General features: G+C 41.6%; 1 protein-coding gene across 4 annotated transcripts in view; it reads right to left on the bottom strand.

Annotated features, from left to right (window-relative positions):
- Positions 1–977: 977 nt before the first annotated feature.
- Positions 978–26,370, bottom strand: part of lef1 (lymphoid enhancer-binding factor 1) — a 61,191-nt gene continuing 35,798 nt past the window's right edge. Inside the window, exons 5-11 of one of the 4 annotated variants that reach the window (XM_047365245.1) lie at positions 21,935–22,025; positions 19,842–19,961; positions 19,076–19,238; positions 17,506–17,613; positions 14,991–15,033; positions 14,434–14,475; positions 978–2,354 (exon numbers count right to left, since the gene is read on the bottom strand). In XM_047365245.1, the coding sequence (XP_047221201.1) occupies positions 14,441–14,475; positions 14,991–15,033; positions 17,506–17,613; positions 19,076–19,238; positions 19,842–19,961; positions 21,935–22,025 (560 nt within the window). In that variant the 3' untranslated portion in view covers positions 978–2,354; positions 14,434–14,440. Of the gene's footprint in view, positions 2,355–14,433; positions 14,476–14,990; positions 15,040–17,505; positions 17,614–19,075; positions 19,239–19,841; positions 19,962–21,934; positions 22,026–26,370 lie in introns of all 4 variants that reach the window. The other 3 variants (XM_047365244.1, XM_047365242.1, XM_047365243.1) reach the window with 3 other exon arrangements.

Raw genomic sequence — 26,370 nt, 5'->3', positions numbered from 1 at the left:
CCAGGAAATCTGAATCTGAAATAAAGTAGAGACGTCCTAGTAGAGTTTTCATCACATTTGCTTGTTTACGTCCTTCAGTTAAACCCTTAGTTTGCAGAAAGGTTAAAAGGATCAAAATGATGCCATTGTACAAAGGAACAACCATACTTCCTCCATCAATCCTCAGGGAGACCAGTTTACCTAAGCCATGGAAACACTGGGAGAACATGCAGAAAACCATCAGGCTGAATTTTGAACCTATGACCTTCTTGGTGCTAACAACTGAATGTGTAATGTATATGTAGAAAGAGAAGAGAAAAAACTGGACATGTTTCCAAAAGAAATGGAGGAAAGCTGCAAGGTTGTGGACAAGAGACACCCTCACAATCAGAGATTTGGAGAACTTTTGCAAGATAGAGTGGAAAGATATTAACAAGTCAGGATGTGGGGAGCTGCTTGACCCCTATTAAAGAAAACTCTAAAGGTAATGAAAATGTGCTTCAACAAGGTGTTAGATTAGGATGTGCAAAACCTCTATGTTACCCAAGACCAATTTGTTTTTTATTTCAAACGTATTCAGTAAATGTCACATTAAAGCCGGAAAACTTGCTACATTTTCTTTTATAGTTTTTTTTTTATTTATCACCAAAAATCTGGTGTTGAACTCCAGATTTCTGATTTCAGGGGCGCATAAACCAATCATTTTGAGTTTTAAAGGCGGTTAAATTGGTAAATATGACTGTTGACCACAAGATGGAGCTGTTTAACCATAATTTTAACAAGATGGTACCCAAACAAGATTCAGGCTTGGCCATAAATAGATTTTTGATTTCCGTCCTTTAATCAACACATTAATGTCTTCAGATTTATACATAAATCGTACATTTATGTTCTTTTTGGGAAAATTCTCCAAGTGTTTGAGCTCTCTGTGTTCGAGTTTTGAAGCACGTTAAGGTTTCAGTTTCAGCTCTGATCTTTTCACCACACGACTCATCAAATGAGACAATGGTGCCTTTTTATTTTCTTAAAAAAAAGAACAAAAAACATGTTGAAACAATTCAAATATGACCTCCTGGGAAGCAAAATGCTCTTCCAAGATAACAGTGACCTGAAATATAATAATGATAAAAAAATTAATTTGTCAAGTAATGCTAAAATAGAGCATCAAAATAAAAAATAAAAATGTTACAGAGATGGAATAAACAACATGGCTAAAAAGACCACACTATTAGCTACCAGAGAGAGAAAAGACAAAAGGTCCATTGCAATAAAAGAAAGACTGTCAAGTGCTGGGGTAAATATATATATCTGCTTCATTTGTCATGTTTCAGAGCAATAAAATATAGGCCTCTGAGCTGTTACTCCTGCCCGTGTCCTGATGTAGCCTGCAAAAATATCCAGAAAATCCGACATATCCTGACAGTTTTTTAAAAAGTACACATACCGAGCGTTTATGTTACATCCGAGCCGACCCGAGGTCACTATTTGTTACAAATAGTTATCAAAAGAAGCCTTACGTTTCAATTTTTCTGCAAGACACTCCAACAAGAAAAATGGCTTTCTTGTGTCCAAAGCTTATTTTTTATATATACCACTATAAAAAAAAACAAAAATCACTAAAATATACACCGAGAAGATGAAACAAGATACAAAAACAAAAGCATTCAAAATAAAATTCAGTCTAAAGCAAAGACAGAAAGAGTCAAAATGTTCATCCTTTTTTCCCCGCATCAGCTTGGTCAGCGACACATTAAAACCTCGGGACGTTGGGTGAGACGAGACGAGATCCCGTCTTCCTTAGTGCAGTCTTTCAAAAACAACAAAACAAAGAGATGTTTGGTCAGTCGGGTGGAGACCCGAAAGGTCTCCAAAACATTTCCAGTGAGATCGAAGAGAGAGAAGGACGGGAGTCTGAGAGTGGGCCTACTGGACTATACAAAAGGAACAGGTGACAAATAAGTTAGAATAATTTAGTGCCGGTGAAGGAGTCTGTGCTGCGGTTTTTCAGTGCAGTGCCCTCGGAAAAGAGAAGACAGACGGGTGGGTTTCTGGGGTTCTGGTGTTAGGTTGCAGTCACATGATGGTGCTCCTGCAAATCATGATTGTCTTGTTCAGTTCAGCGTCTCCAAAGCAGAGTGGCCTTCTGGAGGTGTGGGAGGAGGTACATCTGTTCTGGTGTGGCTGTGATGAAGGTGTGTGTGTGGGGGGCGGGTTGTTAGGTGTGGTAGAGGTGGAGAGGGGAGTCCTCTGAAAACTGGAGGCTTCAGTTTGGAGATTTTAGGGTCTTCATGGAATCTAACAGGCCTCCATCTCAAGCAGAGGGCCCATCGCTGCTGCCTTTGCTTTGCACGTGGAGAAGTTATTCCTCTTTCCTCCTGAGGAACCAGAACACAGAAGAGGACTTTAATCGTCTGCAGGAAAACATTGCTCACATTCCAGACAAACATCAGGATGAGTCAGATCACGGAGAGGTGTCTCACCCCGCAGGCATGCAGATCTACATTCCCATCTACTCTATCCATCATTAGTGTTTTTGTTCTTAGCAATTCAGCTGACTGAATGCAGTGTGAACTACAGAGGGTCAGAGGTCAGACACAGGATGTGGGCTGGCCCGGCTTTGATGTAGGCCCCACACAAGGGGCTGCCGTGACCCAGCTGGCAGCCCTTCTCTCCTCTCTTTTTACCGTCTCACCCCCACGTGCAGCTCCTGGCTGACATTTAAGCTTCGGCTGCAGGTGGGCGACGGGAAAACATGGAAAAGCAAAAAACAACTCTGGCTTTTTCCTGAATGCCCACATTAAGCATTCAGGGCAGCACAAAACGAAGGTGCAGCACCAGCAAAACTGGACCTCTGATAGTTTCCAGTCCAGTTCTTGGCAGTTTGGACTGGGTTTACAGCTAATATTCAGCCATTAGGAAAGCAGTTGCACTTTAATGTCAGAAAGCTTGTCTTGCATTTTTTCACTTCTTCCTCTTTGATCCTCTCTTTAGGTTCTGTGAACTTCTATGTTGCAAAAAGACTTAAATTCAGATAATGGTGTTACTTTCATTAATGCTGAAAACAGATGTCTTAACGCTGCTCTTCTGATTTCTAAACACTGCCTTAAACAGCTGGTGGTGTCTCTAAACTGTCTTTACAGTCCTGACCTGAGCTCAGATTGAATTTTATCCGCAGCGCTGGAAACCGGAGTTACATGCGCTATTTCAGGCAGGATTTACAACGGTAGTTGGTGATACTGAAAGGCTTGAGAGGGTTTTTAAACGCAGCTGCACACAGTGATGATGAAAACCTCCATTTGGAAAGCAATTTTAAGCAACAATGACCTGAACTGACAGGAAGTTGGGGTTCTCTCATGAATGGCGACCTGGGTGAGCCCCTCATTTGGAAACTGACAAAAGATTTGTTAATTTGAAGCTTTAGGAAATTTATGGCAACCCAACAGTAAGTTGTAGGACAGTGTTAAACTATAAAGGTGTATTTACATTATTAGCATTACAATTGAAAACTGCTCCATGTGGAAGAAGTCAGAGGTTTGAATGACTGGGTGGTGGAGTGCTACACCCAATCCTCGCTGTCCTAAAATGTAAACAGTCAACATAAAATAGATTGTTTCCCAATGTTAATCTTATGATCTTTAGAAAAATCACATCAAAATGAACCACAGCAGAAAAGTGGTTCTTGGAGTTGAACACAAAACTGATCATTTTCATTGGTTCTTTATTTGACCGCCTTCATACCCTAATAAATATGTTCTTAAACGGTTTTAAAAATGGAAACTGACTTGACTTAAGTAGCACCAGTTTTAACAATATACACACATTCATGCACAAATATGCAGGCTGAGGTTGGCATAGGCAACTTAGGGTTAAGTGCCCAAGGGCACATCAACAGGCAGAGGAGGAAGCTGGAATCAAACCTACAACTTTCCAATCGAAGACAACTAGAGTTCCCTGACTGCCAGTCCTACTGGTTGAGCACAGAGATAGCCCCAGTTTCCACTGAAAATGATAACGAAGTCCCTAAATCGGACCAGGAAATGTGTTTCATGTTTATTTTTTTTAAAAGCCATTAAAGAAATAAATCTGGACATTTAAACACGAAGGTTTTGGGTCAAAATTGATAAAAACCCCAGTTCCATCTAAGAAAAAGTAACCCCACAGCATGATGCTGCCTCTCCCATGCATCTTCCTGTGAGTATGGAGGTCTTTTTGTAATGAGCTGTGTATATTTTCTTGGAAACAAATCATTCTGCTTTACACACAATAACTGATCTTTATTACTTCTTTTCCTAATGAGAACAAATGTTTTAAGCCTTGTTCTACCCGATGCCAGATTCAGAATTTCCAAACAGAACTTCCCACAGACTCACGCAGCACACTGATGGATTACGATGATGACCTGGCTGACTATAACCAACAATCTAAAGGGGATTCTGGCTGACAGAAAGGTCTAAAGTTTTCTCCAAATCTACTTGAAGAGATACTCATGAAACTGTCCCCCTCTCCCTCGCTGGGAAACTGTTTGTCAAACTCTTCTTTCTCCCCTCTGATCTGGGCTAACATATCAGAGTTTGTTTCAGCTATTGACAAGCTATTTGGGAGAGTTATTTTATACCAGAGCAGCATCAAATAGAATCAGTGATCAAAGTGGAGAGGCAGAGACAGAGGTGGGTAGATGCCTCCTGTGACTCAAATGATGTCTGAACGGTGAGGACGAGTGAAAAAAAGCAACCATATTAGTTTGTTTCTCCTTTGTGGCAAAGCTGAGTGTGTTTTTGTGCGAGACAAGTCAGGCGAGTCCTGCGGCTCGCAGTATCTTAACGCTCAAAAGTCCTAAAACACACGCAAACACAAAGAAGGCAGACTGCTTTACCACATGTGGATAAAAGGGAACGGGACAGAGGCCACCTTTCCCGAGAAGAGCTGACCCAGGAGTTGCACACGGAAAAAGAAAGAGCTCTCCTGTCGCTTTTATTTACCTCCGCTGCCCTCCCTCTTTCATCCCAGGATCTGAAAGCAGGCCTGCATGCCCGGTCCCTGCACCCAGTTTCCTGGGGAGCGTTTTTCCTTCCCCCACGGCAGACATGAAAAGCACCGACCTTCCTGCCTGGGGAAGAGTCCTGAGGGCTCCGGGAGACTTTGTTTGAGTGTGTTTGAAAAAAGTGCTGGTGGTCACCGCAGGGCTGGTGGTCGGCTGTAGGGGTGCAGAGAACCCCAGCTTCACAAGGTCTGGCCGACAAATGCTCGGATTCAGGAGCAAGTTGACCCTTCCTCACCTTCCTCCTCTGCCTCCTTCCACATTAGAGCTCGAGAATGCTTGCTGGATTCTTTCTTTTTTTGCAGGAAATGAAACGCTCCTGTGTGTTTGGAGGGTGAGTGAAGCTTTACACCCCCCCCCCCCCCCCCCTTCTCTCCCCCAATTCCTTTGCCTTTACGCGACGGACGGATGGAGGGAAAGGGGAGGAAGGAGTCTCCCCCAGCTTTTGAAGTGTGGGAGGTTAAGATAACTGGCGCAGCCTCGCGCCTCAATCGCTGCTTTCACCTCGTCGGCCAAATCAAAGCACCCACAGCTGGGGCCCCCCTCCAACCTCCTCAGTAACCGCCCCCAACCCACAGCGCTGGGGTTTTTCTTTTTGGAGCCATTAAAAAGAAAAACACAGCCGACAAATTACTCTAAAAATAAGCCAAGTAAGGAGAGGTGCAAGCAGCAGAAGCTGAGGTGCAGAGCTTGCTGTTGCAGAGAGAGGAAGGGGGCAAAGGGGGAGACTTTATGCCTAAGAGGGCATTCTAAAAGTTTCAATCCAGCTCTCATTCCTTTACATTTTACTTTCAAGCACACAGACTTTCATATAATCTTTTAAGAGTCACTTGATCATTAGTTCTTCAGGCTTTCTGAAGGTCTTTCAAAGATTTTTTGTGGACTTTGCTCCTTTTTTGGCTCCAAGGTTCCTAAAGTCTGGAATTGTATGAAATTTGATTCAAGTTTGATCCAAGTGTGGATGAGTATGGAAAAAGGAAATATATTTTTATTTCCAGACTTTCAGACTCCATGCTTCAGTGAAAACTTGATGAATGTCTGAATTCCCAAGCATGTCCATCCATCCATCCATCCATCCATCCATATTTTATACGTGAACAATTGCAATAGAGTGGACATTAGCACCTGCCGCTGGCCAAATGTGCGTAAATGTTAACGGGATGGGTTTGCTCCTCGATTGGGAAAACAGCTTTCTATTTTCAAACTGACCTGTTAGGGGCAGCAGTTCATCTGAGCTGCATCTTACCAGAAGAGGAAGTAAACAGTAATGCGTTTTCAGATTCCTTGAGTAATACTGGTTCTAAATAGTCACCAAACTTCCTGAAGAAAATCCCACCATACAAATCAGTTTATTTTAGCGGAAAATAACTGATAATGACAAGTTACGTGACTGGCTAGTCTTCAGCAAAAGCAGGAAGTTATTCCTCTGTTCCCAGTGTCTCCAGCGATTGTTGGTTGTTTTGTTTCTTTGCTATTCCCTATACCAAATGATGATTTATTTGTACTCAAATAATGATTCATAAAATCAGTTCACGTCTACAATAAGGTGCTTATGTGGCTGCAACGAATAACATCTACCTTCAGAAAGTTGTTCAGACTTGGTTTGGTTTGATAAGAGGCCCCAACCTTTTATAATTCATAAGAGTCGGCTGTCCCGAATGGGGAAAAAGTGCTGTGATAAAAAATCTTAATATTATTGTAAAATTCTACAAGTAATTTCATACTTTTTCCTGATTATTAACCTTATAATTCATCACCAAACTCAACTAAAAAGATAAATAAATGTACAGTGGAACTGACCCAGAGCCATTTTAACCACACTCCTTCCTTCATCTTTTTACAGAATTAAGAATAGGTAACCAAACTGTAACCCTGAGTTTAAGTCTAGAAAAATATGGAAAATGTGTAGAAACCCTGACACCCATTTTCTGTTCAATTAACCAAAAGCTTTGTTTCTTAAATCAAAAGAAGAACTTTCACACAATGTATATCTCTACAGCATATCAAATTTTATGTCCTCATTTCCACTGTTTGTCCTGGGAACCTTTGCCACCAAATGTCAAAAACACGGTAAGAAACAAGGCCAAGAGTTTCCCAAATTTCAGCTGGACTTCCTGCAGAACTGCCTCTTTACCAATCCACTTAGTTTGGTGACAGTCTTCAAAAAAGGATTACTTTCCAAAATGAAGTGCAGAAGACAGGGGGGGTTGTTTTTTTTTCTATGAGGGCTATCAGGAAAAGTCAGGAAGGGCTGAAACTGAGGAAGAAAGATGATGAAAGATAGCTGAACACTGCAGAGTAGGGAAGGGTGAGGTCTGATTGTGGTTAAAAACGAAGGAACTGGGGCCGGGTACAGTCACCCAAAACCTGAAAACCTCAGGCATGCGTGGGTGAGACTTGGAGAGCAGAGAAGAAGGCGTGAGGAGCGGGGTTGACGGGTGGGGGGGTCAGTGGGAGCCATCGCCCACATCTGAGGGAACGTCGCTGGGGGCCTGAGCAGCTGAAGTCTGGCCCCGTGCCCCCGCACAGCTTAGTCTGAGCCTCTGCAGGCTGGAGGAGAGGAAAGGGGGGGTGCGGCACGTTCAAAGAGCCTGCACAATGACTGCTCCCTCTGCTGCGGTCGCGCTTCAAAAGGACCCGGCTGCCGCTCATATTCAGCACCAGGACAGAGGAGTGGTGCAGGAAAACCACAGCAGGAAAAAAACATGGAGTAAAGAGGCAGAAAATGAGAGAAAGAAGAGCCGGAGTTCAAGTTCTGCTTCATTCAGCAGCAACCGAAAAATAAACAAGCCCAACCACCATCCTCACAGCAACACAGAGGGGCTTCATTCACAGATAAGGATCTCATAGAGGGAGTGTTTTATAAGGTCACAACTCTCCACCTCTTCTAAAAGCATGCAGGGCCCTGAGGAGTTTCAGGGGGTGAGAACGGGGGAGGACGAGAGGAAGCAGAGAAGACATGACAAAAAGCAACAAGACCGGACCCTCACAGAGCGACTGCAGCTGGCCAAACCTCAGCACAATGGGCCTGTGACTCAACCAAAACAAATCCTCAGCACCAGTCTAAACAACCCAAGTGTCGCAGCCGCGTTCCCCCTCCGGAGCGTCAAAAAAGGGCTGGCAGATCCGGAACAGGCCGGGAGAGTTTCGTCAGTGTGAGCCATCGACAAACTTTAACTACACAAGCTTGAGCTGAGTGCTGAGAGGGCTGTTTTACTTAACACAGCGTGCTTTGTAACAGGTTGGAGGGGGAGAGGAAGAACATTTCCTACCACTAGAAACATTAGCCGAGGTGTTGCTCCGTTTTGAGTCCAAATTTCCACTTCCTACCTCCAACTATCCCACATTCCAGCCAGTTCTGCAAGAAAACATCCTCCCACTTTGCATTTGCTGCTCAAAGCAAGTCCCCCAGTCAGGTTTTATCGTTTTGTTTTGTTTTTCAGATCCAGAGTCCTTTCCCAATTAAGTGGGGTCACTAATAAGGCAGGGTGTGGAGGCACTGGGCTGTGCAGCGGTGGCCCAGAGGCTCAGTGGCAGATTGAAATGGCTCGGGAAATGAAAGCAGACTCTGAATCTCGCCTAATTGCTTCGATCTGTGAAGATGTGCGTATGTGATGGGATGCGGTTCTGAGAGAAAGTTCTGAGAGGCAACAAATAACAGGACAAATTTGGGAATGGAGACTGCAGGATGAGTATCAGGTGGGTGAGAATGGCTAAACTCAGGGATTTTGTTTTCCTTTTGGACCATTTCTCCAAACACACACTCCTTCTTTTCTCATCAAAGACGTTTGACAGCTGACTTCTGACTGCTCACATCAGAGGGATCGGAGCGAGGGCACGGCTTCCAAAGAGGCGAGGATGAGGAGGGGAGGGGCGCTGAGGCCAGAACAACACTCACATTATATTTTCCGGAGCAGGAAAACTGGCCGTTAATTGCAGAGTTTCTAAGACATCCTGGATGTGACTTAAAACAAGTGGAGAGTCATGATGTTGCAGCTCCGTGGTCCACTGTAGCAAGTTTAAAAAGCGAGCCTTGTTAGGTGTGATAAAATGAGCAGCAACTGAAACGAGGGGAAAAACTTGGAGGGCGTGAAGATAACTATCACAGAGGCTGTGAATCAGTGGCTGACTCAGACAAGGCCAACAGCGTGGCTCGAAGGAGGAGGAGAGGATTCCAGTCAGCCAGGAAAACTAGGGCAACGTGACAGAGAAACCGACTTATCAGAAGACGAGCTGCTCTGCTGTAGCACAGCTGAAACACTGAGTCATAAAACAGCCTGAAAGAGAGAAAACAAAGACCAGAAAATATGCAGATATCCTCTTCATATCTTCTTGCGCAAAGGTCTTGAGTCATCCCTCATTTTATTTAAGTTTTTCGTCCAAGCACTCAGACTTTTTTGTAGTCTTAAGAGGGGTTTGATCTATAGATCAAGACTTGTAAAGTTTTGCTTTGAACTGGATCTTTGCATCTTTTTAACTGAACATGTTGTGCAGGTTGAGCCTGAAAGTTGAGGAAAGTGGCTGAAAACACCAGATGATAGTATCAAGACTGCCCGTCAAATCTCCAAAAGATAGAAAAGTACAGAAATTGTTGCTAGTATTTCACAGGTTTAAGATTGAGCCATAATTCCTTCTATATTCATAAACCCAACACATCCTGGAAGTAATTTAAAGCAATCTTGATTAGCAGTTCTGCAGTTTCTCTTTGGACTTTGTGTGATATTTCTTTCTTTTTTGATTCAGTTCTTGAACAATTTCTGAGGATTTCCTTTTAAAAGCCTCTTAACTCTTTGTTATCAGCAGCCTGACACAAATGATCCCAAAGATATCACAGTTTGACAAACAGAAAATAGACTTTAGCTCTGAAAAGGTGATTCCCAAACAGCTATTAGCTAAAAACGAGTGATTCACTGGATGATGAACTGAGAGATGATGCGTCTCTCAGCTCTTAGCTATGGGCTGAATTGAGATTCTCATTCTGTTGATGAATTTGAGTAAAACTACCGTTTTACACTGCCCCTCTCCTCTGGCCCATTTTATCGCATCATTTACACTAAAATGTAAAACCTGATGTAATATTTTATTTTCTTTATTCACAAACAAAAAGCAAACAGCAAACTAGCTGCTACTAAAATATTATAAACATTGATTATTGTTCTTATAATGATATTATCAATAGTAAATAAAACACAGAATAAACACCTGTTAAATTTAGCAACAGTTAAAGTTAAAGTGCAGAGTATTAAAACGTTTTGCTCCTGATTGAGTAGAAAAGGCCATATTGGCTTGATAATTAGTAAAGCTATCTGCTTGGGTGGCTAGCCTGCAGTCTGCTGCTTACCAGCTGTAGTTTTATCTCAATAAGTGGGATGGATGCTACTCCTTTAGTTTGCAAACCTTAACTCATCATGATTTTGGTGGAGTGGAAATACTTCTAGTTAATTTCAGTTGGATTTTTCTGAAAGACATGACTTAGATTTCCTGGACTTTTAGTTAGTTTTTAACCTTTATTTAATTGTACAGATGGACAGCAGGCAACACCATTTATAGAAATAAACTCAGTCAGTCATTTTCTACCACTTCTTCCATAGTGGGTCATGGGGGAGCTGGTGCCTATCTCCAGCAGTCTATGGGCAAGAGGCAGGGTACACCCTGGACAGGTCACCAGTCCATCACAGGGCAACACACAAACAACCAAGCACACACTCATTCATACACCTAAGGGCAATTTAGAGAGACCAATTAACCTAACAGGCATGTCTTTGGACTGTGGGAGGAAGCCGGAGTATCCGGTGAGAACCCACGCATGCACAGGGAGAACATGCAAACTCCATGCAGAAAGATCCCTGGTCGGGAATCGAACCCAGGACCTTCTTGCTGCAATGCAACAGTGCTACCAACTGCACCACTGCACAGTGTATGATTGTTATAGAAGTTTATTTGCTCATTTACTGGACTGGATCCCTGCGTGATCAAGCTGGTAGCGTTTTATTAACTGCGCCACCGTGCAGCCCTAGAAATAAACTATTTCGACTTATTTGTTGTAGGAGTTTCTCGAGTTAGATTGCACATTTCTTTTTGGTGCTTTGTGATGTTTATTTGGTAAAACTGTGATCTTTGCGTCGGAAGCTTAAGGACTGAACTAACCTGTGAATACTAAGGTCTATAACCCCAGACTGAAAGAAACATGCTTCAGGTTATTTTTGGTTTTTAATGCAACAGAAAATTAAGAAATTTGAAGATTCTCCCCATCAAAACGCACTGTATCTCCATTACTATTATCTGAGTTTCATTAAACTCAAACGTGCATCAAAATACACGTTGATTATTTAAGAACTAAAAAAAACTGTTTATTTTCTGCTGCAGAAAGTTTTTTTTTTTTTTTTAGATCTGACACTTTATTTTTCTTCTACATCTTGTCACTCTAATTTTATCATGCTAATATTTTTAAAGATCACACTACTCAGCTGCAAGAGCAAAAGCAGCCAAAGTCCAAAGAAAACCTTTAAAAAAATAAGAAAGCCTGAAATCTATTGGTCAATATTTCCTAATAACAGCAAGAAAGTCTAGCTGCTTGGAAGCAAAACATAAACTTTAGAGACAGTTTTAAACTTTTGCCTAAACTCAACTTTCACATTTTAATCTAAATCTTCTTCCTTCTGACTATAAAAGGAAAAGAAAGAAAACTTGCTTGATGCTTAATTGAAGAATCAATTAAAGTAACAACGTATTACCAACATTTCTCCCTGACTGTTCAAACAAAAAGAGAGACAGATGGGACGGATGAAAAGAAACATACGAACGAGTTCATTTAAAGATGTTTTTGGCATCTACAGCAGGCTAACCTCAATCCAGCTCTCTGGGATCTGCATAAATTGAGGGCTTGGGGAGTTGTGGCAGTATCCTCAGTATTATGCATATTAGTTTAAGGCTGTCACTGAGAATCAGGCAGGGTGTCCATCCCGCCGCGGCTAGGCGCTGCTAATTATTGGATCAGAGATGAAGTGCTTTTTTGCGCTTGTGCTGACTGCTCTCTGAAAACTGGCTGTTTATATAAAAAAGAAGAAAAGAAAAAGAAGAGCGGTTCAGAGAGCGCTATTGGGTCAAAAATTGATCAAGTGGAAACCTTTGTGTCGTTGGGCCGATTTGTCACATCTGCCCGGCTTTTTCTGGAAGCGGAATAACGGGATACTGCCACACTCACAGGCAGGCAGAGTACAGACAGTAAGGAAGACTGGGAGGGACAGTAGAGCTGCCTTTACACACATGGGATTTTGATACATACAGAATAGGAGAGAAAACAACTGGGGAACATTTGATAAGAATCTATTGTTCAACGTAACATTTGTATGTTAAAAACAATTTGGCGCCTGTGTTGTTAGAACTTTTCAAACACCCTGAGACCCCAGATGCCATGAAATCTTATTGAGGTGTAGCATCTCGTTAAGTTCCTGGACCCCAAAAGATAAAGCTTCATCCAACCTGTTCTGCTTAACAAAGGGAACGTATGTATTCCATATGGAGCAGAGCTGACGTCTGGGCCTTCACCAGCAGTAAAATGACAAGTTCCAAGATAGTTCACGTCTTGTCAGATGTGTAGTTAGGGAGGGACTCCAGTTTCTGACCTGCCAATTTCCAGTTCAGTTCAAATCTAAACCATAACCATAATCTGTCATTTTCACCAAAAAGCTACAGAAGCACCAGGAATTGGTTGGTGACCGAAACTCTGCAATTTTCCCCTCGATGGACCTAGACTGGCCCAGTGACCAAAACTCAAAAATCCAATCTTTTTCTAATCAGTGAACTCAGCATACTTAAACGCTACTAAGTAGTGTGAACAACAGCCCTCTTTGGGGTAGACACAGTGAAGAAGTCAAAGTTAGTCATTTTCAGCATCAGTAAGGTGTCTAAAATAAAATCAGATAAAGCACAGAGACGAAGGAAGCTATTTAAAATCACGTCGCAACATGTTAACAATCATTTAGACTGAAAAAGAGCAAGAGAGACCATGACTTTCAGCAGATAACAGGAAGGCCTAACGCTTTACACCAAAGGTGCTCTCGTTTTGAGCTTTCAACTTGGATTTGGAAATGTTCATTTAGGGGTGCTCCTTCTCTTGGGAATACACATTGAGATTTATGTTTACAGTTATTCAAGCTTACTGTGCTAAGTGCTAACATGAGATGCTAAAGAGTCATCTATTCGGTCTTTGTTTTATTGTGACCGTAAACATCACCTCTGTTCCTACAAGAAATAAATATTGACAGCCAACATCAGGAAGATGACAAAATATATTTTCTATGTTGTTCGTATATTATATTGGAATCTCAGGGTCAAAGCTTTACAAAAAGCTTAGATCGGAAATTCTTGTCTGTCATTCTCTATTAAAATGTGTATCTAAACTTCTTTAGTAGCTTTTTCTGTTTCTACTACACCGATGACTCTATTAAATTCAGTTTTATTTCTATAGCACCGATTCACAACACATGTCATCTCAGGGCACCTTACAAAGCCAATTCAATGGAATCATACTGATTCAGGTCAGGTACTCCATCCATCCACCATTCTCCTATAATATGAAATCAGAACAGTTGAGCCAGATTCCCTTTCCCAAGTTACATTCCAGCTCTTCTGGTGAATCTGAGGACGTTCTAAGACCAGAAGGGATATTGTCCTTCTAAATGTACAGACCTATCTTAAAGTCAGCTCCCAGTTAGATGTGCCAAAAAAAACCAAAGGGAAGGTGCCCAGCAGGAGATGTCCCAAAAAGAAGTCTGAACAATTTCAAGTGACTCCTTTCAATGCAGAGGAACAGAGGCTCTGGTCTGAGCTTTCCAATCGGCTGTTTACCCTGTTTCTAAGTCAACCAACCTATGAATAAAACTCAAAGCAGCCATGTATATCCAGTATCTCATTCTTTGGGTCTTGATCCACATTTCATAACCATAGTTTAGGGTTGGAACTTAGACACAATCTTAGAACTGCAGGGATGAGACTCATGTCCTCAGATTTAGAGGAACCAACTCTCATCATGGCTACAAACCTTTACAGCTGACCACATTTTAAACTTCCTCAGCTTCAGTTCCTATAAAGAAGATATGGTACAGCTAGCATGAATTAGGCGCTTTGCCATGTTGCATTCACAGACCAGACAAAATATTCTTGAGAGTCAAATCCAACGGCCACTGGTCAAACCTTGTATGGTTTGGACATTTTTTACACAGCAGAACAGAATACACACACATGCAGATATTCAACACACTATGGGTTAATAAAACGTGCTACACAATGACTATGGTGAGGTTATGGTGGACCTGTTTAGGATTAGTCTGTGAGCACAAGCTCTCAAGTCAGTGTTTAACAGTTTAAAAAGGAAACTTGACATATATTAACCAGACAGGGAGGTGGTTTCTTACCATATTCTCAGATGTACGCCGTTTTCATTCTCTGGCCTGTACCTGCAGAAAATTGCATCTTTTTTAACAGTTTGTTGTTTTTTTATGTAACCGTCCATGTGGACTTACACAGTGTACAGACCATGAAAACACTGACATTTAACCTAAGGTGTAATTCTCAGTGGATTACAGCTGCAGAGCTAAAAAGAGGCTTGAAAGTGCAGATGAACAAGGTCAGCAGATAGACATACTGTGGTGCAGCAGGCAGAAAAATAGTGCAAAGCCCAGAATCCGTAAATACTCTGAAGAAAAGGACAGACTAATCCCAAAGTAGGTGTAATATATGGAGGCAGCGACGGGATAAAGAATGAATGGATAAGGGGATGTTTTGGATACAAAACAACAGGCCAGGCCAGAATGTTGATGGTTGATGAATTTGGTTCTACTTTGCATTTAGTCCCTTTTTAGTGGGAAATAATTATGTTGCAAAACACTAACAGATTATTAATCCCAAACTCCTAAATGCAAAAAAAAACAACAACAGAAAGAAGAAGCTGCAGCAGCAGACGTGCACTCACCTGTGGCCGTTTCCTGCATCTTCTCCCTCTTCCGCTTCTTCTTCTTCCCCTAAAAATATACAGAGGAACGCATAAAGTGTGGCTCCAGCACTCACGCTCACTAGACCACTCGGATATTCTGCTGCTGACTGCCATGTTCACTCATCCCCTGCTGGGCATCCGAGCAGCTAAACCCCAGACTCCGGAGTCCACTGCAACTTGCAACTCTGAGAGGGGCCGACCAACTGGGAGCCTGAACAGTGTGACCTCTGCTCTAACAGCTGAGCAGAGGCATATTTTTACACTCCTGTGACTGTTCTGTGTACGTCTGAAGTCCTGAAGATGACAAGCATTAAGAGCAATTGAAATGTCCTCTGAAATTAGAGCAGTATCTGTCACGATGTGGAATTTTGGTTTGGTGTTTGTTATTCAGCCAGGTGTTTTTTCTGTTTACTGTAGTGCATGGTTATTTCGTGGTTCCTTTCCTTATAGGTTGTCTAGGTTCTGCTTTGCTCTGTGTTTTATGGGTTTGATGAATGTCTGTTTAGATCTGTTCCTCATGTTTTTAGTAATGAAGTTTATTTCCTGCCCTGTGCTTCATGTCTCTGTTCTCTCCCATGTGTTCTGGTGCCCTTGGTTTGTTTACAGTTTGTTCCTCATCTAGCTCCTCAATGTTCTCGTTTATCCCTATCTGGTTCACCTGCCCCTCTGTCTTCCCGCTCGCCTGTTCCACACCCGTGTCTGTTTTCCCTGATTACCTGCCCTATCGTTTCATGTCCACCTTTGTCTGTATTTAAGTTCGTCTTTGTCCTTTGCTCCACGCAGTGTCATCATGTCTTTTTGATGTCTCTCGTGATGTCTCTTCTTGGAGTCTCACCTTGCTTCGGATTCTGTTAGGTTTGTTTTGAAAATTGCCTTGTTATCAGGATTACCTTGTACCCATGCACCTCGCCTGCATGTAAGTGAACTCTGAGAATTAAAAGGAGTTTCGATCCCATTCTGCTTTCTCTGTGCTTGTCTGCCTTTTTGGTCCACCACACAAACCGCAACTATGACAGTATCCTCTGCAAAGAACACCACTCTCCCTCCAGTAAAGACATGAGAGGATTTATAGCTTCAGTTAAATCCCCCGAAGGGGGGGACTAAAGGTATAGATAGCAGTGAAGAGTCGTTCTAGTCAAATATGAGAAGCACTTTGGTTTCCTGCTGCAAAGTGTGCTAATCCACTTATTCATGAGCTAATCTGCCTTCTGCGGCGAGGAGGACAGACTGAGCAAGTGTGGGTGAAAGAAAGGATGAGCGAGGTGCTGCACAGCTGAACTGTGCCAGTGTGGGGTTTCCATGCAAGACATGCTTCCAGTCTACAGCTGATGAGGGACAGAAACAGCTTGCATGAGTCACGCTGTTATCTTTCAGACATGAATGACAGAACGACGTACAGCTTTTCCTTAAAAGCTTGAAATAAAATAAGACCTGGACTGTCGGTCACTGATGATGTGATTTCCTCTCAGAGCAGCAAGTCAGCAGCAGAGCAGCAGAGGCAGAAAGAGGGGGAATGCTGTCGATGTCCGAGGGGAGGCAGGTAAACACCACAAAGCACTTCGGTGGTGGAGTGAAGGTGAGTGCCGGAGCCACACTTTTAATAAAAGCAGGTGCTCTCTCTCAGAAAAATCCCAAACATCACATTCACACCTCTGGGTATGTTCCTATCACACACACAAACACAAACCTCAGCAGAAAACTGGGCAAAAGTTTGAAATCACTTTCAAATTTCTTATATTTTGTTTCGTGCTGCCAGATTTTCATAATTATTGTGCTCCAGGATTTCTGAAAGTCTTTCAAAGGTTTCCTTTGGACTTGGGCTGCTTTTTTACTCTCCTGAACATTTCTGGAGGAATGCTCCTTTTTATATGCTGCACTTGTCCACTTTTATTTCATTGGCAGGTACAAGGACTCACCTCAAATTGTTTAAAAAAAGCAACCCAAGTCCAAAGAAGTCTTTAACAGAGCTTCACATAGCTTGGAGAACTTTTGATCAAGAAGGTTTGACTGCCTGAAGACAAACTCATTAATGCTTTTGCATAGAAATCTATTCTGAATCACACTGGAAGTCCCAAACCTTCTGATTGAGGTACTTTTAGAAACAAAGTGAGCAGCTGGAGGGAGCAGAGGTGAATGCTGGGAGAAACAACCTAGCCTCTTCGGCTCGCTCTGACAGCTGCTTCTACATCTGAAGCTCTGCGCCAATACGGCACATCAAAGACTAGCATCACCATCACAAGGCAATTTTCACTCACAGTGACAATAATAATCGCCGTGATCTTAACATCCATCTCTGTGTGGATGGTACCAGAACAGTGTTATGAATTACACATTATGCAGAAACAAAGGCTCTGCAGACAGGCCCATTAGCATGGAGAGGGCTCCTGTGAATTAATGCCTATGTGCCTTTTAAAGACTAAATCACATGACAGACATAGAAACAACATGAATGCACACACGCGCACCGCTGCCAGTCTGTTCTGTTGATACTTACATAGTTGTCTCGAGCGGACCAGCCGGGGTAGAGCTGCATGTGGAGCTGCCGTTCCTTGCGGGCTAACTCATAATACTTAGCTTGCTCTTCCCGAGATAAAGCATGCCACTGTTTCAGTACAAAGAAAGATTAGGGGGTGGGGGGTAAATAGGATACAGTTAAATGATGACATGCAGTTGTGTATTCTGAGTTTGGTCAAAGGAAACTGTTGTCTTCTAAATGTTGGGACAGATTGTTTTTAAAAAAAGAAAGAAACCTGATGAATAGAATTCAGTTATAAATCCTGCATCTTTCTGCACCAAAGATGTGTAAAAAGTCTTTAAATTAATCAGTCTTTTATTGCAGCAGCAGTTCTGGTTGTTTTAAACCTTTTAACCATTGCTCTGACTGCAGACATGGACATGTTCAGGCCAGCAGTCATTTTCTTGTAGAAATCTCCTGATTTATGAAAATCTAAACACATCCTCAGTTAAATGGAAAGATCTCGTCTTTCTCATTTAAAAAAGTTCATAAGAGAAATAGCCCACTATGTCACGCCATATGTCGGGAAACAGGAAGTCACTGATTCCTAATTAAACACTCATAGACATTTAATTAAAGTAGTTAATTAAAGGGTTATTAGTACCAGACACTCCAACTAAAGAAATAACTTTACAGATTTTCAGTTTGAGATTATGTTATTAGAAAGAATCATTTATTTTTTAGCTTTTTGCACACCAAAGCTGCCAACAGATGTAAAGCATGCAGTATCTTTCTGTTTCTTTCCAGTTTAGAAAAAGAAATCATCTTCATTCAAACATAAATGCAGGAATCCACAAAGATATAAATACCAAAACCAGTAGGTGGTGCAAACAAGAGAAGATCCATATAATGGTTCTTTGAAACATTTTATTTTCATATACTAACTTTTTCACTTTGGCAAACCTCTATAATATTTCAAGCCTTGACTGCATCAGTCTGGATGTTTTCCAAAAGGGTGCTGTTGGAGAAAACACTTCTGCCTAGATAAGAATTGAGAACTAATTGAAATCAAAATGACCAAAATGATCAGACTGGGTCAATTATTAAACATAATTGTCTTTTTCTAACCCATAAGGACCTTCTGCATGAATTTGTTTGGTTAAACCTCCATGGTGGACATGTATATCTTTCATTTCATATTCAAACATGGCTTCTCATTTATCATCACTTTTCATTCAAACTGTGTCAGTGAGCAATTATCGTCTGCAGGCCACAAACTGTGGAAAGCTATTCGTTAAGGCTTTCCACGCGGTTCTGTGGATCCACCCTTTTCTCGGTCCTGAAAAAGGAAACATTTCCAACTGTGCCATTATTCAGGCAGATTTTATGGCACACAGTCTGACAGATGACTGCATCTGAGATAACTGGCTCTTGCAATAATTATCACAAACTAAAAAAACTGGTGATACAGATGGAAGTCTTTGTACTTGTTCAACTACTTGCATTTCCAGGGTCCTAAGCTGTGATCTTTGGGCGACTGAAGTTTATATGTAAAGAACAAAACACACCAGTAGAAAGAAAATGAGCATAAAGCGAACACGTGACGTACCCTTCGTCCCAGGATCTGATTGATGGCGGCGCTCTCCTTCAGTGTGCACTCGGCGACCACATTTGCACGCATCTCTTTCATGTAGAGCATGAAGGCGTTTAGCGGCTTCTTGATGTGCGGCCTTTTGGGCTCCTGCTCCTTTCTCTGTTCGTGCTGGGATTTCCTGCAGATGGAGTGGATGGAGGTGAAGAAAATGAAAGAAAAAGGTTGGAAAATGAGAGAATAAAAGAGCAAAGTGGCACAAGGAGGAAATTGTGGTGCCACGATGGCGACAAAAAGCAGAGAGGGTCTGGTTGCTCCTGGCCAATGGTGAAGCAGCGTGAGAAGCCCTTCCACGCCATGGGCCCCTGCCTCTTTAATCATGTGCAGTTGTATGCAGCCCTTCATGCGAAAAGATTACTTCACCATTAATGGCAACCAAACTTTATCCACAGAACATTGGAAACTACTTAAAACCAAATGCTGAAATCCCCCCAGTAAGAAGCGCTCTCCTCCCGCTTCTCATTCCCTTTCTGACAATCCTCATAGTACCAATGGGAATACTGTAAAAAAAAAAAAAAAAAAGAAAAAAGAAAACCATCCCTCTGCACACACCAGAGTTAATCTCAGTCATGTATCTGTCGGCTCTCAGTGCTGCAGGTCTGTTATCAGAGGAGAATGGACCCTTGAGAATGGACCCGACATCGTTTTCCCATCCAGTGTAACACTTGGTACAACGCTGCCTGAGAAAGCAGTGATGGTGCGAGGTTTTAAAAATCGTACTTACATGTGCATGATGTCACTTTCATGTGGTGGCTCCTGTTTGACCTGCGGGTTGACGATAGCTGGATGAGGGATTCCTGTGGCGTGGGGGCCAGGGGGGCCGGGCACCATGTGGTGAGAGAACCTGCAGGAATAATCAAAGCAAAACACATATTTTGGCTTTTAGTTTAAACCATTTCAATTAATTTCAAGCATTTTCTGTCTCCTTATATCTCCTTACAGCTTCCAAGTTTATCTTAGAAATAAATCAGCATGAGGAAGAGTAGATGGAAATGAAATGGAAACTTATTGTAAACTGTATTATTTTTGATTGGCCATAATGTTGAATTTATAATGTGTTTTTCATCTTAATTCAGCAGATATTCCAACATATTCTATGAAACTACATCTGGATGGAAATGTGATGTTCAGCTGGTCAACTGGCTTCCTTAATCTCCACAATTTAAAGGACGTTCTAAAAAATTTGGAAAAATGAATGGAAATGTGGATTGTCTATTATGACATACAATGGAAAATTGAACATTTTAAAGTCACATTTTCTTCATTAGGAAGTCAGAAGACTCTATTTTGTTTTCAGTAAAATGTCTTCAGACTTGTCCTCCATTTCCTTAGGAAAAAGGTGTTCAATTCAATTCAGTTCAATTCAGTTTATTCAGTTTTGAATCCTCAATGGTAAAAAAGAACCCATAAGTTGATTGAGAAAGTTTGAAATTCATCTATTTTTTCTCTGACTATTTGTGTTTGTCTACAAATCATTTTATTTGTATTAAAGACTAAAGCTGAGAGAAATCCATGGCTACATATCTGAAGCATTTCTACCTAAAAGAAGTTGCATTTTATGCAAGTCCAGAAGATGTAGCTTTAGAAAGGAATCAGTTTTAGCATTGGAGAACAAAGATAGGTGGCACATTGCACATTTGTCTTGCTGCGTTCTTACCTTTCCATATTTCTGCTGAAGTCTCAATGATCAAATAAAACAAAACCCCGTCATGTTAAATTGAAAAATTGTTTTTTATGTGTTCATTGGCAGGACTTTGGTTACCCGATCAAAAAAACGAACAAACGAACGAACAAAGGGCACCACAGTTATCCAGTGCACAGATAAGGTGAAGGTATCTGGACTGCATTTAATCATTTCCAAGTCAAAATTTTAAATATTTAAGACTGATCAAACCTCAACAAGGTCATTTATTTATTTATTTTTTTTCCAGAGGGCGTCCAACTTAACAACTAAAGTTATTTAGATAAGACAAACCTGGGCTGAATTATTCTACACTGATCACATATTTGTCAAAGAACAGTTTCTGAGAAGCAAAGAAAGGGATGTTTACAGAAGTTCAATCATAAAAATATGGTTAAAATCCCATCTCTTTCTCCTGAGTGGAATGTGTCATTCCACCCCAATTATAGCACCAAAACCTGCATCATACCATCAGATCTTCAGGTGATTTTACACATCTTCTATTATTAGTTTATGCTTTTCTTAAAAAACAAGTAGATAAAATTATAACCAATTAACTCTATTCACTACGAGACGTGTACTGCTTCCATGGAGTGGTTACAGGCTACAAACACAGCCCATGATTTAAAAACCCTTTAATTCTTTGGAAAAGTTGGAAAAATTGTCTTGAGAAGTGCCACTAAATGAAAAATGGAGCCAAAAGCTGAGAGAAGAGCATGAATGTTTGTACACTACATAACATATGGCTTCACTCAGCCTGACATAAGGACACTGATACAGTCAGACTGAAAAAGAGACATGAAAACTTACAAAACGAAGAAAATAAAGAAAATATGACAGAATGAGGAGGGTGGGAGGTTAAAAAAGTACATCTCAAGCATTAAATGAGAGTGCTTCCTAAAGCTTTGATGGAGGTTAAGCAGCCATATGAGGATGCAGCAGCACACATGCGATGATCTGTTCGATGTGCACAGAGGAGCAGTGTGGTGGAAGCCACAGCAGCGCTGCAGAGCCAGCCAGAGGCAGACCTCCCTGTTAGAGCTGCTGCTGCTGCTGCAGACCTGTCCAGGATCAGGGACTGCTCTGTGTCAGCATTAATCACCCAGCATGCACGCTAACTGCCGTCTACGACTCACCATCCCAGAGGGGGCGTGATCTGTCCCACTCCTCCAGGAGACAGGGAGTAGAAGTTGGGCATGTCTGGTCCAGGATGATGCCTCGGCATTCCTGTAAACAGTTAGAGACAATGTTCAGATACACATTTTATAAAAATAAACCCTCTTTAAACGAAAATAACAAACCAAATATTTCAGGTTGGTCTTCCACAGCATCGGAGCTTCCTTTACTCTGGAAAGTGTTTCTGTCCAACAACAATGATTCCAAAGACTTGAAGGTCCACTTAGTAAGATTTTACTGAGATTTAATCCTCATAAACCAACTGAAAGTGGCTTAAAAGGTGAAGCCATGGAAACCTTACAGTTCTCCATAAGTCAAGGTATGAAGATGACATCTGACCTCACCTTACTAATCAAGAAAGAAAGGATATGTGCAGAGCTGGAACCCTTCCAGTGTTTCTGCTTCCTTAAGCTGGGTAACCGAAGCTTTTTCCCCAACTAAGCTATTCAATCTGCAGCTCCTACTGAGCTTCAAGGTCAAGAGGTTTATTTTTGTGACACAACGTAGTAAAAACAGAACTGCAGGAAGACAAAAATCTGCTTTACTTCCTGCTGAAAAAACTCATCCTTCACTCACTTATTTACATTTTCCTTTCAAGCAGCCAGACATTCCTGTCATCTTTAAAGGTGACCCTACACATTTCTCCAGGCTTTCTGAAGGTCTTTCTATGGACCTGGGCTGCTTTTTCGCTCATTTTCAGTCCACTACCTGACCATTTGATGGGTTTTGTTGTGTTTCCTTAAAGATATGACATTCATATACTGTGTACTTGCTTAAAATCTGCTTTAGGTCGGAAGTTCTCTCTTTTCTCCTCCACTTTTTCTATATTTTTAAATCACAGACTGCACAACATGTTAGCATAGGTATCCCAACCCTAAACCCTTGAAATGTTTCACATTTTCTCATGTTACAACATCAAAAGTTGTAAAGGTATTTTTAAGTTGTTTTGGATCAAAGGGTCAAACTATGCCAAACAAACTGGATGGGAAATCAGTCATGGCTTTAAAATAACTTTCAAATTGAAATGGAAAAGGTTGTGGCACACGTATGCATTGAGGACCCCGCGAGTCAATACTTGGTAGAATAACTTTTCACTGCTTCTGAAGCTGGAAGACCTTCAGTCATGTCTCCTCCAGTTTAGAGCATTTAGGAGCATTGGGCTTTGTGAGATGTTTAAAGCTTGGGATGTTGTTGTAGAACCTAAACCTGCTTTAAACCTTCTCCCTGACCCGTCTGCTGTGTTCCTTTGTCTTTATAATACTGTTTGTTCTGGCCTCAGAGGTGAACATTAAGTTCTCTAAGAAACCTCTGAGGCCAGAAACAAAAAAGCTGCATTCACACTGATTCTTGTACACACAAATGGACAACATTTACCAATTAGCAGGCTTTTAGGGTTTTATTTAGGAGTGACAGAGTAAAAGGAGGTGGACAGGATGCCACATTTTTAGTTTTCTATTCATTTCACAGTCATGCACTGCTTTGGACATTGGCTGAATTTTATGTGATAGATCAACGCAAATAAAAACTGTGAAAGATCTTCTTTCAAGTCTGGCTCCTTGGAAGGAAAATTAATTATTAATAAATTGTTACGTACAATTAGAGAAAATATTTTATAAAAATAGGAGAAGACTTTTGCTGTACATTGCAAAGGCATGACATGTACAAAGAAAAAAAAATGTAATGTCTGAAGATGTGGACTGCCTTCTACTCTTCATGGAAGCTCCTTCTCTGTCTGTATCATTTCCCTTTTTCCAGCTGAGGTCTGCAGAGGCCTTCATCCTATTCCTTGGATAGGCAGTCCGAGTGGGAGGCTTCTGTCTGCAGAGCCAGTGCTGCAACGCTGGATTCATAGCATGGATGGCTCTGCTCCCCGCTCTCTAATCCTCTACCTCACACTCCTTCAGGGAAGGGAAGTAGGCGAGGGGTGAAGCAGCAGGGGAGGAATACAGAGCCCTGATGTGTTAACCTTGTCCCTCTCACCTGTATAAAACCTCATTTTCCACATGTTCCCAATGAAATCCAGCAAAGATCTGCAGCCTTGTTCCCCCTGACAACAAGCGACACAGGTGTGGATGCGTTCCATGTTCTAATTCTGGTCCCCATGTTAATCTTTGTTAATTTTACATGCTTCTCTTCCACCGTCCTCCCTCTGCTCGACCTTCCATCCCACGCAGCAACCCTGTGCATATTAGAGCTCATAATGAGAAAATCCATGATTGTTTTTCATAATTAACGAGCAGATCAAAGTCTGAGCCCTCTGAAGGAAGCAGAGCAGCTATTGGGCGATACAAGAGGGAGAGAAAGAGCAAGAGGGACAGCTAAAAAAAAAAGGAGATTTGGTTTTAAGCATCCTCGGCTTAGCTCCACTGATACACACATGAATACGCCTGGGGAAATTATTTGCAGCTAATTCTGCAGCCGGATTGCTTGGACATGGATTTCTGTAGAGTTGCAGAGAAGAAAGGCCCTCTGGGGGATTTTTTTTCCTCTTTATTGTCAGAAACTGATGTGAAAGTAAAACGATGTGCGTTTTCTCTGAAATCCAGTTTTTTTTGTTTGTTTCCTGTTTGTTCTTTCATGCTCCGACATCACAGCACATGTTGGCAGATGCATGGCGTATGTGGAGCACAGCTTCCTTACATCTCCGCTCCACATCGTTATTTATAGCCGGTCCCTCAGAAGCTCCCGTCCTTATCATCTTCATCATCGCCTACATCGCAGGAGAAGAAAGCAGAGAGAAGAAGCGAAAAGATGCAGGACAAAGCTCAGTTTTCTTCCTTTCCCCAGCATCAGTGAGGAGCTGCCAGAGCCTCCAGCTGTGCAGGGCCAAGGGGGCTCGTCCAAACAGCGGAGAAGCTCCTCGGCAGCTGTCAGCGCTGCAGCTTGATCTTATTCCTCAGAGCTGAGCCGTGCAGAGGGAGAGGGCAACAAGGCTTGGAACGCCATCCGACAGGCGGCTTCAAACCGGTTCAGACGAAAGGATGACTTTACCGTGACACGTTTGGTTTTGTGTGTCTCTACTCAGTCCTGACAGCACTGACAGTCGAAGAAAGAAGAAAAACAATTATGTATTGCATAAGTTAAATTAAAGTCGGGTTCAACAATCTATCGCTGCAATATTTTTAGCTAAAGCTTCTTGTAAGACCTTGAAGTCTTTTATCAAAGGCTTCAACAAGCCTACTCATTTGTTTCTGTATAACCTGGGTTTATTTTAAGGCCTGAGCAAACTGAAAACTCAGATTTGCAAAATTAGCTGCTTTGCATATTTATGATTGCATGATAAGTCATCTTTGGTATTGTTTTAATCTCTATAAAGACCAAAACATCTACATTCTTGTTTAACATACTGATGAGCGTATCAGTTGGGCTTAACCCACATTTGTCCCACTTTTTTCCTTCTTTTCTATCATTCTGACGTTCCCGCCGCTTGATGACCACAACCCATCGGAAATGTATTACTGCCACAGCGCTTGAACGCATGGTACCTGGAATACAACGTAGCTATTAAATATTGCATGTATATATTTCATACATGGCAACAGTGACTGCAGTCTGATGCATTCGGCAGCTGTAATATAAAATTATTCTAATTATCCCGACGCAGTGGGATGAGCAGAATCTAAAGGAAAACCAGGAGAAGGCATCAGGTTGGTGCTCTGCATCTGCAGCTGAACTGAGATGAGCTACGAGAACTTCCACAAACACATGTGGGCGAAACAGAACGTTTCCATTTGGTCAGCAGGAGAACCTCAAACAAATAAATTAGAAAAACAAAGCTTACTAACTGGCAAATGTTGGATGTCTGGATCCAGAATATTTGTAAATAGGTTCTAGTCTGAATGTTTGTAACAATAAAGAGTAAAGTTTGCATCTTGAACCATCACCCGACGATGATGATGATAAAGTGTTAGTTCTCAGACAGGATCTTAGATATTGGAACATATTGCTGGGTTTATAGGGGTTATGCTAGACTATACATGCTGCCCGTTTCACATTGATGGAGCCATTCCATAATTTCAACTAAACATGCAGTGGCTGAGCTGATATTCTCCAGTATGACAAACTTAAGTAATTACATAATATTTACACCAAGTTTAACACAAAGTCATATAACCTGATATAACTGCTGTAATAAAAAAATTTAAAAAAGCAACCATCTTTCCAGCTGCTGCTTAAATATTAGAACATATTGATAATTACAGCTATGATCCTTTTATTTAAAGCATGTTAGTTTCATAAACAGACAACAGATTAATAGAACACAAACGTAAGCAGCAGTTTTCAACTAAACATGCTTATTGTCCAGAAAAAACCCTGTTTTACCATTTTTCTCTAAACAAGAAAATCAAACTGATGTTAACTATTTGACTAGTCGGGCTATCCGCTCCGATACAGC

Source organism: Girardinichthys multiradiatus, chromosome 5 (assembly GCF_021462225.1).
Source record: "Girardinichthys multiradiatus isolate DD_20200921_A chromosome 5, DD_fGirMul_XY1, whole genome shotgun sequence".
Lineage (NCBI taxonomy): Eukaryota > Metazoa > Chordata > Actinopteri > Cyprinodontiformes > Goodeidae > Girardinichthys > Girardinichthys multiradiatus.
Note: the sequence above shows the minus strand (reverse complement) of the source record. Positions and strands in the feature narration are given on the sequence as shown.